This window comes from Ixodes scapularis, unplaced genomic scaffold (assembly GCF_016920785.2).
Source record: "Ixodes scapularis isolate PalLabHiFi unplaced genomic scaffold, ASM1692078v2 PGA_scaffold4__175_contigs__length_147842914, whole genome shotgun sequence".
In the NCBI taxonomy this organism is placed as follows: Eukaryota; Metazoa; Arthropoda; class Arachnida; order Ixodida; family Ixodidae; genus Ixodes; species Ixodes scapularis.
Window position 1 is genome coordinate 67,068,708 of NW_024609879.1, and position 18,028 is coordinate 67,086,735.

At 50.5% G+C, this 18,028-nt stretch overlaps 1 protein-coding gene across 1 annotated transcript in view; it reads left to right on the plus strand.

The window, feature by feature from the left end:
• The window catches only part of LOC120844754, a 115,871-nt gene that overhangs the window by 41,344 nt on the left and 56,499 nt on the right, over positions 1-18,028 (plus strand). Inside the window, exon 2 of the mRNA XM_040216685.2 lies at positions 13,828-14,135. Within this exon, the coding sequence (XP_040072619.1) occupies positions 13,828-14,135 (308 nt within the window). The remainder of the gene's footprint in view (positions 1-13,827; positions 14,136-18,028) is intronic.

Genomic DNA, 18,028 nt, shown 5'->3' on the forward strand with positions numbered 1-18,028 from the left:
TCACGAGATCCCATATGCTGCCTTATCTGCCTGGCCCCTGTTGACCAATTGAAGCTGATCCTCCAGGGCGGGGCTGGACAGCAAGTTCTCCCATCGCTCTACAGGGGAAACGGTGTGGGCGGTGGGTGGTCTTGATTGAATTTACACTCACGTATGTTGTGGCGGAGGGCTCCTATCTCTTGGCACACTGGGCAGTTCCCACTGTATTGAGTGGGGAACATATGCGACTGAGTAAAGGGGGGTGGGGGAAGGACCCCGACTGAATTTTCCTATACTCTACCTGTTCCTCCAGCGTTAACTTAGGATGCGAGGCCGGCAGTCTTCGCCTTTCTTTGCAGTAGAATGCGACTAGTATTTCCTATTAGGTGACCATGGGTTGGTCCTGCACCTCTTCCACGGCTGTGGCCCGGTAAGTCAGTGCACGGGCCTGCTGGTGGGGAAGTTTGTTGCCCTCTACCACGGAGGGGGCAGGTACCCATTCAAATTCTATGGGCTCCTTTGGGGGTCTTTTGTTTTTGAGCACCTGCAGCGCTTTTCAGGACACCAAGCTCGACTGGAAGCTCCGGTATGCTTGGTGTGAGTCGGTGATTACCCTGGTTGTACCTGACCATAGGTGACCCCGTCTTGTTCCGCAATGCTTCGATTACTCTTTTTGCTAGTGTATTTATGTACCAGTTTTATTTCACACACAATTTTTCTCACTGTTTATATTACCTACCAGCACTGTAGGTGTCAGCCACCTGTCTGTTCATGTGTTGATTTTTTGTATTTTTCATGTACTTCCCCCCCCCCCCCCCCCCCCACACACACACACAAGCACTCCTTATGTAATGCTCCTGTTGGGGCCTTTAAAGTTACAATAAATATATATATATATATATATAAAGCTGCCAGCAGCATTGGAAGAATTTAGGAGCGGGGTGGGGGCAACCAGTTTGAATTCCTGTGCCGACGTGACGCCACACATAACTTGAGCACATTATATAACATTCCCACCCATCTGATCAGCATTCCTAATCAGTTTTATTTCCATATGTTCAGTGACAATGTAAGCCAGTTTTAGATACTATACTTTTATAGTATTACTTTTCCGTACTTCTCACTGCGACGTTTTCATGGCGAGCATACTGTTCCCAGCTGCAGATCACGACAGCCGCGCACAAGTAGCGAGCCTCAGTTTGGGCATCTAGGACGTAGTACGTAGCTGTTGCGCGTCTCGTACGCACTGCAAAATCTGCGTAAAACGATCCAAACTTCTTTCAGCAAGCGCTGTGACCCAAGGGGGTATCGGAGGTCGAGTGTGTTAGCGCACCGCAGCTCGTACGGCGAAAGGTCCCGCTGCCAGGGATCCCCACCCCTACCCGTTTCGATCTGTTGTGAGGCACAGACCCCAGGCTAGCAGTCGTACTGTAGTGGCTAAATTTTCTCATCTACAGCCTGAAACGGTGTCGCCAGAACCTAGACAGGCCGATCGCACGCTATTTAAAATAGTGAACGTCTTATTTTCTTCCGCTGTGCCCAAAATGACGACAGTGCATGCGATTGAAAGACCAACGGACAGGCTACCACTCTTGCCTTCGAATCGCTCGGGAGTCGGGCACCTGCATTTGCACCATGATCGAAGAACCAGAAAGAAGCGATGTCAAATCATATCGACACAGAATCACTCCAAGCTTCCTTGCTTGCGCCCTTCAGCTCTGCGCGCCGTCAGCCGTATCAACGCTAATCACAATTAATTAACGCCTGCCGCGCGCGTTCCGCCGCTCATACAAACAACAAACAATCAGGGTGTTATGCTGCAGAAAGTTACTTCCGCCAGTTTTAGCGAAATGCGGAGCTCAACTCCTGCTCAGCCGACGTTATTCAAGGTATTGAATTTGGCGTAAGGGTACTGTTGGCGAATTCGCGTGGTCATTTCCCGGCAAAATATTTTGCCATATCTCCGCCAAGGGCGTTCGCGTGGTCAAAGGCTGGCGAGTGCGCGCCGTTCGGGTGGCACTTCTCAGGCGTATGCTGGCAATTTACCGGCACAATTTTTGCCCGAGCTCCAAGAGGTCGGGCAGCTTGTCTGCCAGACTGTATCCGGTATCGTCATATCCGAACCGGGAAAGGGAACCAAACGAAACAATGGTCGCCGATAGCGGATTCGAGTAGAAAACGAAGCCATTGAGACAGACACCCCTCTGTGGTCCGAGAAAGACAGCAAAAACAACGGAGATAAAGATAAAATATTTTAAAGGAAGCTTCCGTAAGATCAGTTTCCTATGGGACACAGCGTGTTATTACACCGCTGTAAAAAATGTATTGATAGTGCTGCAGCTCGACACTTGAACGCGCATTACTATTTTAGAGGGCTGGGTCAAATCAAAATGCTGAGTATTCCAGCAAAAAGGTAATAACAAGAAAATGGAATATAAAATGGCGATGCTGGTGAGCCTTCTAGGATCCTTGTAAGATGGCAACAGTTCCTCGAGAATCTAAACAAAATATATTACAATTTGTTTACCCACATCTCAGAGTCCGAATATAAGTTGCTGATGCCTAGAGCGTGCCTATTGTATCATAAAATAATCGTGGAAGAAGTTAACGAAGTTCACGCGCGACCCAGGCAGACGAAAACGCCAGTTGCAGGCGCTTTGTGTTCGGGTGGAGAGGGTCACGTGGTGCGCCGCTGGCGCGGTTTTCGTTGCCTGTGCCGCCGGCGTGAGCTCGCCGGCGATTGACCACCCGAATTCGCCATGTGTTTGGGGTATGCGAAAAAGACTACGGTATTGACTATGGCGTACGCCGAAATGACTACGGTATTGATTTTGGCGTACGCCAAAACCACTACCGTAGTCGGAGCGGAGGGGTAGTGAGATCGGCGTCCTACACCGGCACCCAGTTCACGCACTTTATGTCTTACCTTTGCTATTCCTCGAGCCACAATTCCTTCGTCAACCGTTGCGTCAACCGCACATCATGGAGGAGTGAAAATCATTCGCCCGCAAAACCAAAAGCCGCTCTAAAAAAAAAAAGCAAATCCGAAGCGACCTCTTGGCTTACCTCAGCACGGTAACACGAAATTATGGCGTAGCCGCGTAGCGTAAAAGGATGTTAAATAGCTTGCCACCAGATGGCAGGGTCAAGCAGAGTAATCGCAAGTAGCTAGGCTAGGTGGCGCTAGGTACCGCCCAATTCATGTTTTACAAAAAAATATTTACTTTCTTACGCCACAATTGTGCTTCCTTTTCTTCGGGAATCTCTAACACACGTAGACGCGTTACGCACACTACAAGCATCAGGTGAACATATATTGAGCGCATACATAGGCATCGCACATACAAACATCAATACAACAGCACACTACACCGATCACTACTCCCGAACCCTGTGTTTCCGTCTTTTATACTGGTCGTTTTGAGCGTACGGAATTTTTCGGTGGCTCCCTAAGCAATAAAAGATATTTCGAACATGTTAATTTTTTTCCAGCAATGTCATACATCTGAGACTATATTTAATGGCTCAGGGGATGAATCTCTTATTAAAAAGAAAACGCTCGATTATGCCGTAATTATTTAAAAGCCAATAAATCGAGCCGCTCCAATGTGGTTCCAAGCCATGAGTTTGTTTTCCCGCACGGCCCTTCGTAGCCAGTATTTATTAGGGATGCCGCGAACTTTTTTCGAAGCGAAGTTTCGATGATCGAATCAAGCGGTTCGAAAGGTTCGAAAGATTTCGATTTTTCGAATTGTCTATATCGTAAAATTCGACGGAGGTCGAATTTTCGAACTTGTTAAGCTAAGAACTTCGACGCTTTTCGAACCGTCGAACTTATTACGCTAAAAAATTCGATCTTTTTCGAACTTTCGAACTTATTGCGCAGCAAAGTTCGATGCTTGTCGAACTTTCGAACTTGACTGACCAAAAAATTCGATGAAAATCGAATTTTCGAACTTATTTATCAAGAGAATTCGAAAAGTTTCGAACTTTCGAATTCTGAAATGTCAGAAGTTCGACGAACTTCGAACTTTGAGGGTAAACGTTCGACGTTCGTCGAACTTCGAAAGACCGGCGGACGGTTTCATTTGATTTCAAGTAGTGGGGTACATTCGTAATTTTTTTTTCTCGAACTTTTACACGCGGTGCTGCGTTCCTTACGAAAGACAATGTCGTTTATTTCAATGTTCTGGCATGCTTAGGTTTAAAGAAATAAATCCCCGAAGGGGCGAGGAAGGACGACGGGTTTTTGACGATTATCATTTGTGCCAGAATTGAAGCACGCTGCAGCCGGAGCTATTTATGGTATAGTTTTTTTAAGAATGATCTATGTTTAGCCTAGGTAAGTGCCGTCTTAAGATGTGATGATTGTTATTCAACGTGAGTTTCGAAGAAATGTCCAAACATGTATCTGCATGCAATTATGACCTAAACTTGATATTTATTTTCGTCTAAGTTGTTTGAGGTATCGCATTTAAATTAACACCACAGACAGTACATATCTAATAGTGTTTAAGTTCAGCACATCATTAAAAGAAAACTTTTTTTTTTCGCTTCACGTTCCTGGGACGTGTTTCTTTTAGCCTGTACACATTTTGGTAAAAGAAACTTATTTCGAAGTTCTGAACCTCTGAATATGCCAGAATAGAACACATCCGACGAATTCTTGATAGTTTTTTTTCTCCTGCTTTTTATTCCCGCATTTATTTTTATTTTTATTTTTTTTTTTTTTACTATTGGCACAGGTATTTAGGTCGAAAAGACAGCTTTGAACTTCCGGACCACTAAGCATGTGACGAGTAGTGCCTTCTGACAACGAGTTTCTAACAATGACCATCTACGCAACCTTTTATGCAGTGAAGAGCGACAGTAGCTACACATATGCATAAATAATTTCAGATTAAAATAAGCTCGACCACGCCCTCTTTCCCCGTATTGTTTTCTTTAACAGTCCGAAATACCTGCAATGGGGAGAAAAAGGCTGAAACCCAAGCCCCCCCCCCCCCCCCCCCCCCCCTCCCCCGCTACCCTCTTTCCCCCCGTTTTTCCTTTTCCGACGCCACTTGTATGGTAGAACGCTCCTCGACCTCGAGTTGTGTCGGCTTTTGTGCTTTTTGCGAGGCGATTCCTCCGTCCCAGGAAATAAACCTCCAGGACAATTATAAACTTCACCGGATCGGATTACTACCAGCGTGCAAGGGGTGGCGAGCTAGTTTGCCAGGTCGCTTCAAGGTTCTCCCGAGCCTCAACCTCCTGCTCGCACCTGGCCGTTTCGAACTGGAAGAGTCTCGTAAAACAGTGTGTTCGTGTAATCACTACTGCGTGATGCAGGTTAAAGACCCCCCCCCCCCCCCCCCCACCTTGGGGCTGGCGGTCACAATTCTGCATTGGCATTTAATTGCCTGACCAACTTCGCAGAATCTAGATATCACACCCTAACTTTTCTAAGCTTGATTTTGTGAAAACCAGTGAGTCGTGAAAACGTTATTTGAAACTGAAACTGTGGAAAAACTTGAAAATCGGACTTCGAACTTTGAAAACTTGGATTAGAAAGAAATTCAAAATCTTCAAAGTTTTTTTTTTTTTTTTTTTTTTTTAATTTAGCGTTTAAAGAGAATCGAAACGTTCGAACTTTTCGAACTTTATGCAGAAATAAATTCGAAATCTTCGAATTGTTCGAACTTCATGTCTATAAAAATTCGAAGCGTTCGAAGTTTTCGAATTTTTTTCCAAAGAATTTCGAAATATTCGAATTTATCGAACCTGAAGTAAAAATATTCGAAATATTCGAATTCGAAATTTTAGAAACCGTGAAAGCTTCGAAATTTTCGATTCCGAAACTCCGCTGTGGTCAAAAGTTGCGAATTTTTCGAATTCGAACCTCGGTCGGTACGAAAATATCGAAAGTTTTCGAAATCGAACCTCAGTTCGCTTCGCAAATATCGAAACCTTTCGAAATCGAACCTAGGGTGGTTCGCGACATCCCTAGTATTTATATTGTAGTGTTTGTTTTTCTATTTGTGCTGTTCGCGCACGGCTGCAATTGCCGTCTTGAATTAATCTTTGTAGAGCGGATATTCACTCAGCTGGAAGTGATGCTTCACGGGCAGAGGAATCGCTTTTCGATCAACTTGAATGCAGTCAAAGCCGTGACTTGCGGCAGGTGTTAAGTGTACGGAGCTACGCCGTTGCGAGCTCGAAAACTTCTAGCGCTCATCCCAGCGCGCCACTTGGAGGGTACTTTCTACAGGAACCGTAGTATATTTAAACAGTTAAATAAAAGATAGCGTGTTTTTTTTTTCAATTTTACCTGTTTCTTTTTTAATGCTCAACTTCCATTGTAAATATACGTACTTTCTGTCATAATTTCGTACAGTTCAGTCTTTTCCCTAGAGCGCAATCGCTCTCGGGGACCGACAGTCACATTGGCCACTGTACGATATGAGCTTACCGTTCAGACCAGCGTTCCAACATGACTATCCACACGTCGATCGACTGCACCTAATCCCTCAAGTGGTCTTAAACTCTTTAATGTAAAGCGGAATGTCATCCTGCGACACCCCGCCCCCTCCGATCACGGCCCGACCAGCGGCATCAATGCCCGACAGTTTACGTCATCTCATCCTGTTGTGACACCACTGATACGCGAACACACGGTCACATCGGCGATAATTCCAGTCTTCTGTTCACAACCCACAACACTGCCATCACGATGTCGCTGACACGCAGAAATACAGAACCACGTTGACGATGTTGCTGACAAGCAGAAATACAGAATCACGTTGAACGCCGGTTGGCACTCGGCACGGGACAACAGAACCGAACTCAGCACGGAAAGCACCCAGGCAGCTGGCAGGAAAACCTGCCTGCCTTGGACGCAGTTCCCGCGATTTCCATAACGTCGAAAACGTCGACACAGTTCCTCGTGGTTTCGCTGCTGTAGTTCCGCGTGTGTCCCGCAAATCGGAGACGGCCGTCTTACCCAGTGTATGTAGCGCTGCTGGCATTGCTCCGGAACTTCGCTGTTTCTAGCGGCTTCGTTAGCTCGTTTGATAAAATTAGTGGTAAAAACGTCAATGCAACCGAAATGTTCTGCACGTTTGGACTAGAAGACGGAATTACAGGCGGCCTTCGCTGCCGCTGAAGCTCAATCAACTCACCATTAATTTATTAAACAACGTGCGCGATGTGCTCGAAAAACGAAACCGAAAGGAGATGAGTCGGGAGGGCGAAAGCTTTCTCCGGTCTGCCTGGAGAAGGACGAAAACGTCTCGGTGAATAATAAGGACTTTAATTTTCCTTTCATCGGTCTGGGTTTGTTTATCTGTGTTTTGGTAGATAAAAATAAAAAATAAAAACTTGACGAAAAAAAAAAAAAAACAAAAAAAACTGCTCCCTTGGGGATCGAACCTTTGACCACTTGGTCAGTAGCGCGATGTTCTACCCCTGCGCCAACTCAGCAAGGAGGAACCTTTTTTTTTTTTTTTTCCCAAACGAAACAAGATTATTTACAAGTTATTTACAGACATCCTTGCAGTAGGTTCCGCAAACATTATACAAGGCCAAATTGAAAAGTAATTCAGAAAACGACAGGTGGATAGCTCGTATAGAAACGTTATACAAACTGTAGAGACGAATGAGAAAAACAAACACTCTGAAAAGAGAGGAAAAAAAAAAGGAAAGATACACTATCGCCGTGCGGTAAATAGCTGTCACACAAGCCTGAAGTGCTTAGACCAGACTTGGCGGAAACGATTGAGAGGAAACGCAAACGATACAGTATGAGACCGCGTAAGCGGTTATGCAATCTGTTCGAAAAAAAAAATCAATAAATCGAACAAAAAAGGACGCGAAGTTCGAAGGGGGGAAGAGCCACTGTCCACTTTCGCGCACCGCGCACCTCAGCCAACGCCAACGCGCCTACAGTTCACAGGAACTCGCCAGTTTCCCACGCCTGACGTACGTCGTTGCACGCAGCGGCGACGCCCTTCCTGAAATTGTCGCTCGATGCACTCCCAATCACCCGCGTTCGGCTGCCGCGACGTCACCGATAGCACCCACCCCAACGTGGACACGAAGTAGCTCCAGGTTGGACGCGCGTCGAGATGGCATTGCACCATTGCGGTACGCGACTGCCAAATGGCGTGCAGGCCCAGCAGCATCATCACGTGCGCCACCTCCGTCTTATCCCTCTCCTCGAGTTGCAGATACTTGAAGACGCTCCACTCCACTTCGAAGGAGTCCCTGAGCTCAAACGTCGTCCTCATCTCGTCCCAGAAGAGGTAGGCATTGCTACACTCGACTAGGACGTGCTGGATGGTCTCGGGCGCCCCGCAAAGGTCGCAGTTTAGGGACCACGGCACGAAGAACCCCTTGTGATGGAGCCAGGTTTTAACTGGAAGGACCTCCATGTGCATCCGGACGAAGAAGTCCCTTGTCGCCACAGGGATGGGAAGGATTCGCACGAGTTTGTAAAGTCGCGCCGCGTCGTCGGGCGTCGGTGGTTGTGTGTAGAGCGGTGGCGGGAAGGATGCGGAAACGGCATCCCAGTACAGCCGCCTCTTTCCGACGGTCGCCAGGTATTTCCAGAAAAATTGGGCCTGCAGAAACTCGATGGAGCTGGCGATTTCCTTGTAGAACCGCAGGGCGGCTCCCTTGGTCGTGCGGCCACTCGTGCTCACCATCCAATTCCCGAGATGTGGGAATCCACGGTGGTGCAGCACGGCGATGAAGGTCGGGTCCCTTGCATCCCGGAAGAGCAGAAAACGCTGCACGTGCAGCTTGAGCACGATGTTAACGAGGCCCAGAGCTCCGCTCTCTTGAAGCAGAAAGAGGTTGTTCCTTCGTGTGCTTTCCATGGCGGACTTCCACACGAACATGGCCCAGTTCCGGTGTACTTTTCCGGCCTGGCTGCCCGGGCAGCAGACGGCCTGAGCCCTGTACAGCACGGCTGGGTAGCTGGCTGTGTTGCACACGTGAGCCCGGCTGAAGAAAGACAAGTTTCTGCACCGCCAGGGCGACAGCTTGGCGGCAACGGAGTTGGCGGTCGGTCTCCACACTGCGGCCATTGATCGCTGCGGGTCCACCGGCACACCCAGGTAGCCGTCGAGCGAAGTGCTCCATCCTATACCTCCGAAAGTTCTTGGCGTAGTCGCCCATTCACCGAGCCACGCCCCCGCCGACTTCTGTCGGTTGATCATGGCCCCTGAGGCAGCGCAGAACCGGTCCACGTGTCGCAGGATGGTCTGCACCTGCACCTTGGACGAGCAGATAAACGAGACGTCGTCTGCGAAGGCCAGAACGCGGACGTCTTCGTCCCCAAGCCGTAAGCCTGAGATGGATGGGTCCGCATTGACTGCCCGGCAGAGTGGCTCCAACTGCAGCGCGAAGAGGATGAGCGAGAGGGGGCAGCCCTGCCGAACCGACCTCCCGATGGAGATGGGACCTCCCCTCTGGCCGTTGATGAGAAGGCGCGTGGAGATGTCTCGGTAGCAGAGCGCGATCCACTCCCGCAGCTCCTCCCCTACGCCGAATCGATCCAGCGCCGCCAGGAGGAACCTGTGGGACACCCGGTCAAAGGCCTGCCGCAGGTCCAGCTGCAGGACCGCCAGGGGCTGGTGACCCTCCGCCGTCGCCTGGCCGATCGCCCGCATTATGTGGAGGTTCCTGGATATTTTCCTCCCGCGAAGGCCGTAGGTCTGATGGGGCCCTATGATGGACTTGAGCCCTGTGTCAAGTCGCCTTGCGAGGATCTTGGCCAGGATTTTATAATCAGAGCAAAGAAGACTGATGGGCCGAAAGTCCCCGACCTCGGAAATAGGGCCCTTTTTAGATTTCTTCGGGATCAGTACCGTGAAGCTTTGCCGCATGGTCGGAGGAAGTAGCCTTCGTCTGCAGATGTCATTGAAGACTCGAGCCAAGATGGGGCACAGAGCGTCAGAAAAGATTTTGTAAAACTCTGACCCAATGCCGTCCGGGCCGGGAGCTTTGTTACGGGACAGGTGCTTGATTGCATGTTGGACCTCGGCCTCCCGGATTGGGCAGTTCAAAATGTCAACCGCCCCCTCAGGAACCGAAGGAGATCCCCGGAGAAAGGGCTCGAAGGCGACATCGTCAAGCCTCTCCTCCCGGAAGAACTCCCCGAAGGACGTCTCGAAGACGCCCGCGATGTCTTCTCTTGAGGTGAAAACACGAGCTCCTTGCCGCAGCTCGTTGATAGTGTTCTCTGTTGCCCTTTTCCGCTCGTGTGTGCGGAAGATCTTCGAGGGCTGCGTCTCTCCCTCGAGTGTCTCGACTCTGCTCCTCACCTGCGCTCCCTTGTAGCGCTCCTCCAGCATGGCCAGCAGGTGCTCTTTGCAGAGCTTGATGTCGTCACTGAAGGATCCTGGACTGCTCTCCTCCTCCTCCAGCAGTGCCTTGAGGGTGTCCGTGAGGTGAATCCGAGCTTGACGTTCCTCTGCGCCCCTGCGGCGGCCGAGCGCGCACGCGGCATCCCGGAGCTTGATCTTGAACTCCTCCCACGAGACCGCGTCCGCGCCGCCCTCCTCCAGGTTCTGGAGAGCACGCCTCGTCTCCTCAATAAAATCTTCGCTATCGAGGATGCTGGAGTTCATCTTCCAAGGCGTGTCGCGCCTTGCCCGCACACCTCCGGGGCCCCCAGCAAGAATCTCAGCCGCGACGAAACCGTGGTCTGAGAACGGAACAATCTTCGCATCGTAGGACACGACGCTCCCGGACCACTCGCCAGAGACGTAAACGCGGTGCAGCCGCGCCTGCGACGCGCCCCTCCACCACGTGAACCGCGGCGAAAACTTGTCAAGCGTCTCCGTCACGTCCCCAAGGTCGAAATCGCGCACGGCGTCGCAAAGCGCAGCCGCACCCACTTCGGCTCTTGGGACTGCCAACCCGCTCACTCTATCGCGACTGTTAGTCACGCAGTTGAAGTCTCCGCCGACCACGAGCGTGGCGGGGGTGTCAAGACGTGCGCGCAGTCCGACGAAAACGTCCTTGCGCTCCCCCGGCCGGATAGGGGCATAGACCGATATAAGGCGCACCAGATGGTCTCCAAGGAGGCAATCGGCAAGTGCAAAGTGCCCACTCGCGCACAGTCTGGGGTCCAGCATTCGGATGCCAGTATTTTTTCTGACTAGGATGGCGGTTCCCCCGGAGGGGCTAGCCGTGAGCGTGTGAACGCGCCAAAAAACGTTTCCAAGAAAACGAACAAAACTTTTTGCTTTCTCAGCGGAGCAGATCTTTGTCTCTTGTATGAAAATGACGTCCGCGCTCTCCTCAATAATTAGATCTAATAAAAAAACTTTTACGCTTCGTGGCGGTGGCACTTATACAATTAAAGGTTGCTATTTTTAAACACTTCATTTAAAATGATTGTATATAAACAGAACACAAAGAAGCAGCCAAGACCAACAGTACAAATGTAGAAGTGATAAGACGAGATGAAAGGTACAAAAACAACTGAGAAAAGAGAACGAAAAGAAAACCAACGAAGCACAACTACCGAGTAAAAATCGAAAAGACAGAGTTGAGGAAAGATAACTCTCACCCAAATTATGGAAAGTGCCGGGTTTCCTCACACATTCTTCAGCGAAGACCGATCCGTTTCGACGGGACGCGAGGCTGGGATTTCGGGAAGGTCTTTGTACTTTTTACGCGCACTCTGTCGTGTTGCCTTGCCCGCGTCCTTGAGAGGCGCACCTGCGTTGGGCTCCGGCGGGGGAGCTTTCCCCGGTGCGGCTGTCGGCGCTGGCGGATTGGCCTCCGCCTTCGCTTCTTCCCGCGAAGCCGTGGGCATCGTGGGATCGGTGATGGAAGCCGCCGCGGCAGCCTTCTCCGCCGACACCGGGCCGGGCTCCCCGGCCGAAGGGCCCGCGTCGGTGTCGTCTTCGTTCGGTGGTCCCCTGCGAATGTCAGCCGAGGGGACGGCTGCCGAAGGGTCCACGATCTCGCGTAGAGTCAGCAGCTCCGGAGTCGGATGTGCTTCGTTTACCTCGACTACTGCGGCCCCCTCCGTGTCGCCGTCGTCCAGCAGCTCCTGGTGCCGCTCGCGCAGTGGCTCGTGCCTCGTCTTGGAGGCGTACGTTGGGACACAGTCGGCCTCGACGTGTCCGTAGCCCCTGCAGCCACGACACCACGGCGCCCTGCATTGCCTTCGCATATGCCCCAGCTGGTTGCACCGGAGGCACATGGGAGGCCGGCCGGGCACGGAGATGAGCACGGGATAGTCGGCCACGTGTCCCTGGTGCGGCAGCTCAACCCTCCGGCCCCCTTTCTTCAGGATGATCCTTACGGCCCGCGTAGATGTTTCGACTTGGACGTGGGCGCGCGTGGGAGCGGACGTCTTTTTTTTTCGCTCTCCCGTTCCCCCCACGCGACCGTCTGAATGGCCAACGGAGCGGCTGCCCCCGTTGAGGGCGCGTATCAGGATACGAGCGACGCCGGAGATTCGGGCTACAAGATGCTGCTGCCGCTACTACCAAGTGGCAACAAGGAGGAACTCGTCCTCCTCCTTTCATCCGAACTGCCGTTCCTCCCTTCTCTGGGCAACTTGTCCGCAACAAGCAGGAACAGTCGCTGTTGCTACCTTTCTCCTCCTTTTTTTCTTAGAGTGTAGGGGTGGTTTCCTGAGCTCGTTGTTTGACATAGCTCGGCGCTTACTCAACGTAAGTTTGCTCTTGAATATTTACATCAGCATATACAGCAACTGTTTACGTTTGGCTGGGACGCCTGTTCAAACACTGCCTTGGAAACACAAGTATTAAAGGGATACTGCCACAAAATTCCAGCGCCTATTTCGTTGTAAATGGCAACCACGTTCTGGCCACACCACGGACACACCAATTCTTCGCTCGAAAATACACCAGACCATTATATAAAAGGAATAAACCGCATGTCGTTAGGTCACTTTGAACTCGAAAGCAGCGCCGCTCTGCGGGAATACACCAGCAAGCTGTATCCGCGCGAGCCCTGTCGAACCGAATTTCCCTTCTCTCCTGGCCTATTCAATAACTCTTACGAGGAGCGGGGAGAGCCAGCCAAAAACGGCCAGGTTGCAGCCAAGGTCCCTTTAGTTGTAACGCGTTAACAACGCCAAGTGGCGGAGCTCATAACCACGCCAGCCCCAAGGCAGCTTTGCCCGTGCTGGAACAATTGACGTCACGTCTGTGACTTTACTAAATCCACCTCCTTTGATAAATCGCGCCTTTCGATGGCTGATCTTTGAACGCTCGCTGGAATTGGTCCTTTGGAACGAAAAGTATAGATCAACTCATGTTTACAAACAAATCGGAATGCCCCTAGCGGACGCACCCGGCACCGCGCATGCGCGATAAAGTGTGGGCAAGAAACCGGCCGACCACGGCAGGCACGAGCTGCGTGCACGGCCGTACAGCGGCTCGGGAGAAGTGTGTTCCGGCATCTCGCCGCAGCGGGGGCTAGTCACGTGGTTCTCCTCTTATTCGTTGTCTGCCGGCCGCTCCACCTTCCCTACTTCGGCGGCCGCTTCTCGTGGAGATCTGTCAGGCTTTGTATGCCCGTACACAAGCGGAAATCAGTCCGCCGTTGGTCGGCCCCTTACAACGCATGAAGTGCGAATCCGACGACGCCCTCTAGATTCGGCGCCGAATCGCGAAATAAATCGGCGTGTCGGCATCCTGAATCCCGTTTTTAATAAGAAAATCCGACGCGCATAAATCAAATCTTTTTTTTTTTTTTTCATGTTTGGAGCACGCAGATTGAATTACGACCGTAGATTAACAATCCCACGAATCACCGTTATAGTGCCCATTTGAGGGAAGTGAATCGTTGGTTTCTGCTGCCATCCACACCTTCCAGAACCAGCTCTACGACGCCGCAAATGGCACGGACGTCGAACGGCCCTGTGAGACAGCCGGTTGTCGCTGGCTGAGAGGGTACCTTGGCGGCAGAGGTCGGGGCCAGGGCCCGTGCGACGACTTCTACGGACACGTGTGCGGAGGGCGAAGGAGGTCCATCTACCAGGACGGCGTGGACTGGCTCATGGCGGCCATCAAACGGCGCCTTGCTTCCTCCCACGTCGACAAGAAACCTGGACGACCGCACGCCGTTCTCTTCGACAGCTGCCTCGAAGGACGCGACCTGGTTTCGAAGCAGTCTTTCTCCAGGTCGGTCTTCTTCGCTCTTGACGTTAGTGGGAGCCAGCTCGTGACGTACTTCCGGCTCAAATTCTCGCCGGACGCCATGCCGATGAACTTTCGCCCCACGTATTTTTATGCGCGGAGACAGTGCTTTTCAGATTCCTAAAGTTCTTTCGTGTCGAGATACACTACGACAGTCAAAGTAGTCAGAGAGATCAATTAGCGTCGGCTGGTACTCGGCTTTTATACATAGCGGTATTTATTCGGAATAAAAACGAGCCGGCGTAAGAGAAGTCTATCTGTCGGCGGCCAAAAGAGCTCCGGTAGATGTAGTTGGGGCGACTTCGAACATAAAAATAGCGAAGTAAGCACGATGTTATGCTGCCCAAGTACAAAGGGTTGAAGCTGAGCAAGTTTTTCTCCTCATATATGTTCAGCTGGTTCTATCCACAGGCCGAAAGGACCATTCACATACTTGCGACTCCTTAGTGCCTTGAAATTTTTAGAACGAGAGACACACTGGCACGCTGGTGCCATCTGTGCGGTGACCCTGGAACTGCATTTCACTAGAGCGAAGGTTTTGCGGGATTTGCGAGGTCAAATGTGCGTAGTATCTTTCAGAAGTGGTTGTTTATGACGTTGACAAAAGTTTTTCGAGCCAAGAAAGAAAGGAGGATGCACGAGAGAAATCGAAAATATGTGGGACGACTGTGCTAGGGAGCGCCACCGTCGACCCGCCATCTTCGAGGTCGCGGTTTGACTGGGTTGGGTACGCGGTCGTCCGTTGCTAGTATGTGCTGATATCATATCGTTGAAGAAGCTTCGTTGAAAAGAAGAGAGAAATTGATCTCGGGGGCGGGCCGTTTTCCTTGTTGCCGCCGAGTACCGTGTGTAAAGGCTGAACCACGGCTTAACCGCATGTAAGCAATTTAGCGAGCGACAGGACGAGACGAGCAAAGCCGACGAGACGAGCAAAGCCGACGAGACATGCGAGGACGACCCGCCTCGCTGTCGCTCGGTCACTCGCCCGACGAAGCAAACCGCATGAAAACGACGGGAGCAAGCGGCCAAGGCGTTAAGCTACATTTTCTAGAAATTCAAAAACCGAGCTACGCGACGAACGACCGTGAAAAATCTCCGTCGCTGGTCCGACTCCCGTCGCTGTCGCCGTCGCTCGCTAAATCGCTTACACGCGGTTCACCCTTCATTGTCGCTCGTCGCGCAGCTTGGTTTTGGGATTTCTAGAAAACTTGGCGTTCATCGCCTTGGTCGTTTGCTCCCGTCGCTTTCATGAGGTTTGCCTCGTCGCGCGAGTGACCGAACGGCAGCGAAGCAGGTCACCGTCACTTGTCTCGCCGCTCGCCAAATCGCGTACATGCGGTTTTTAAATAGCTTGGGCTAATGAAAAATGCCCCGCATTTTTCATAAGCTGCGCACTCGGTAAGCCGCACGGTATGTTTCTGCACAGGAACGAACACCGAAGGCACGACGTACGACACAGAGGCGATGGAGCAACACGGTTACTCGGCCGTAGTGCAGAAAATCCGCTAGAGAAAAACAATAAAGTAACTAGCAAAACAATACAAAGAGTAATCACACCGTGTTACAAAAGTACTAAAGTAGAAAAATCAGTTCTTGCAAGAGATACCGCCGTGGGCACGGCGCGCGTTACGGAGCGCTGCATGGAGCCGAGGGAGCAATGCGGCCGCGGTGAACGAGTCCGATAGCGGCAACAACGAACTAAAACACACAAAATATATTCCTACGGCGCTTCAAAAGCACCAAAGTATAAGAATAACCCATAGTTTCGGTCGAAAAGACCCTTTAAAGTTGTAAAATGCTGATAAACCACGCTGAAAGGTACGGCCAGACGACACCCGACACGTATACGTGCGATAGAAAGAGACCTCGAAGATGGCGACCGTGGTGACCGATGCCAGCGAACCTAGTGAGTGACGTCAAGTGAATGTCACCTATAGATTGGAAGGTTTCAAGGCACTCGGTCTTAAGGAGTCGCAAGTGGGAACGGGCCTTAAAGGCTCGTTCACACACTTGCAACCGAGTACGACTGACTGAGACGAGACCGGTTTTTCAGCCTTTTTCGACGGCTTAGGACCCGCTGCGCAGCATCGCATCTGGCCCTACGCCGTCGCAAGAGGCTTAAAAACCGGTCTAGTCTCCCTCGGCTGCGAGTGTGTGAACGTGCCTTAAAGGCGGACCGGCAGAAATATTCTTCCGCCTGGCGGAAAGTCCTCCTCGCCCTCTTCCTTTCTTGTATTGTAGCACGGCGAGGCGAGGGGAAAGGTCCCCTTTTGCGCCGGCTTCTTCTGAGAGGATAAGCCGAGAAAATCCCCATTTGGAGCGACGGGCGATGGGTGCGGCAGCAGCGACCTCGTGACTTACGGGTATCTTCAGCTCCTATCATGTAATCTGCTTTATTTTTTGGCGCTCGCCAAGCCTAGCACCTCGGGTGTACGTTTCACGGAGCTGCAATCACCGAATTTCAGCTGTCGAAGGTCTTTGGTTTAGCCTGTGGCAAAATAAACACATACTTGAGAGCTGCGATGCATCCCCGCTCCCATTGAAGGAACGTGTCATGGATATTTTTGGTTCATCAAGGAGCTCAAAAGACATGCGCGAGAAGTGGTGACTTGAATATGTAAGAATGACTTACATCTTCACAAAACATTCCATCTTTAAAAAAACGGCTTATCACGCTCAAACCTGCCTCAAATTGGGATCGATGGAAAAGAAAACGATGCACCAGGCGCGGGAATCTTCTAGAAGTTCTCTGTTTTCTAGCAGCGAGCACAAATTATTGGAGAACTTTAGCAGACTATGTTTTCAGGCCACATATATTTAGCGGAAGCTCGCGCTGCCACTTCGATGCATTCTCTGAAGCACGCGCCTGAAGTGGCAGCGGGCCTTTGAAAACGATTTACTAAAATGCCCTGTTGTGTGCCTAACTCGCGGAACATGATGGCCAGCAAAATGTATGAAATTCATATTTACACATTCCCAACAACCACCTGAGGTGAGAGGGCATCAAGGGTGGATGTCAATTTTAGAAAGTTTTAGTGGGTCACTTTTAGCCACTTAGATAACCGTACGGTCCGTACCCCAGAACGAAATGTAAGCTAGATTCGCTCTTTACATTCTTTATCGAGTGTGGCTATGGAGCGGAAAAGACAATATTAAAACCCTTTTTGGCGAGTCCAACGTGTCGTGTTATGGTTCAACGTTGCTTGTATCGGTACCATAGCACGGGCCGCCACTTCGAAGTATTTGTGTGTCTCAAAGAAACTAAAGCAAAAGCAGACAATTTTTTTTAACGTGACACAGAATTGGATTTAGCATTGTAAAAAACTTTTAGGTACCCTACGCCACGCAGTTAGCACAAACAAACAATCGCCGGTGTTTCCCACTTTTATTTTTCTTGATAGAACTGAATGATGTTTAGGAAACTGTTAATGCGAGTATCCCACCTAAGCGGTAGAGTTTAGTGCGAGTCGATACATTGCTGGGGAAAATAGCAAAAAGCGCCGATGTCGTGTTTGTGCTAACAGTGTCGCGTAATGTACGCATACCGCTGCACAATCAATGCTAACGGAGTGAATCAGTAAATTTAGTGGCCCCCAAAGAAGTGGTGTTATTTTGTTTTATTTTTATGTTTGAAAAGTTGTTATTTTTAAACAAGAAATTCGGTAAAAAGAGTGCTTCCGTTGGGCACCAACTTACGAGGCATCAATTTGTTCTACACTAAATTCTGCATGGCCCTTGCGTAAAAATGTCAATATTGTGTTCGTGCTAGCTGTGTCACGCACAGTAAGAAGACCAGTTCATTGCTCGAACATTTAAACAAGGCCTTTCTTACGTTTTCTTACGCCAAATAGACGTTTTGCGAGTACGCTCCATTACTG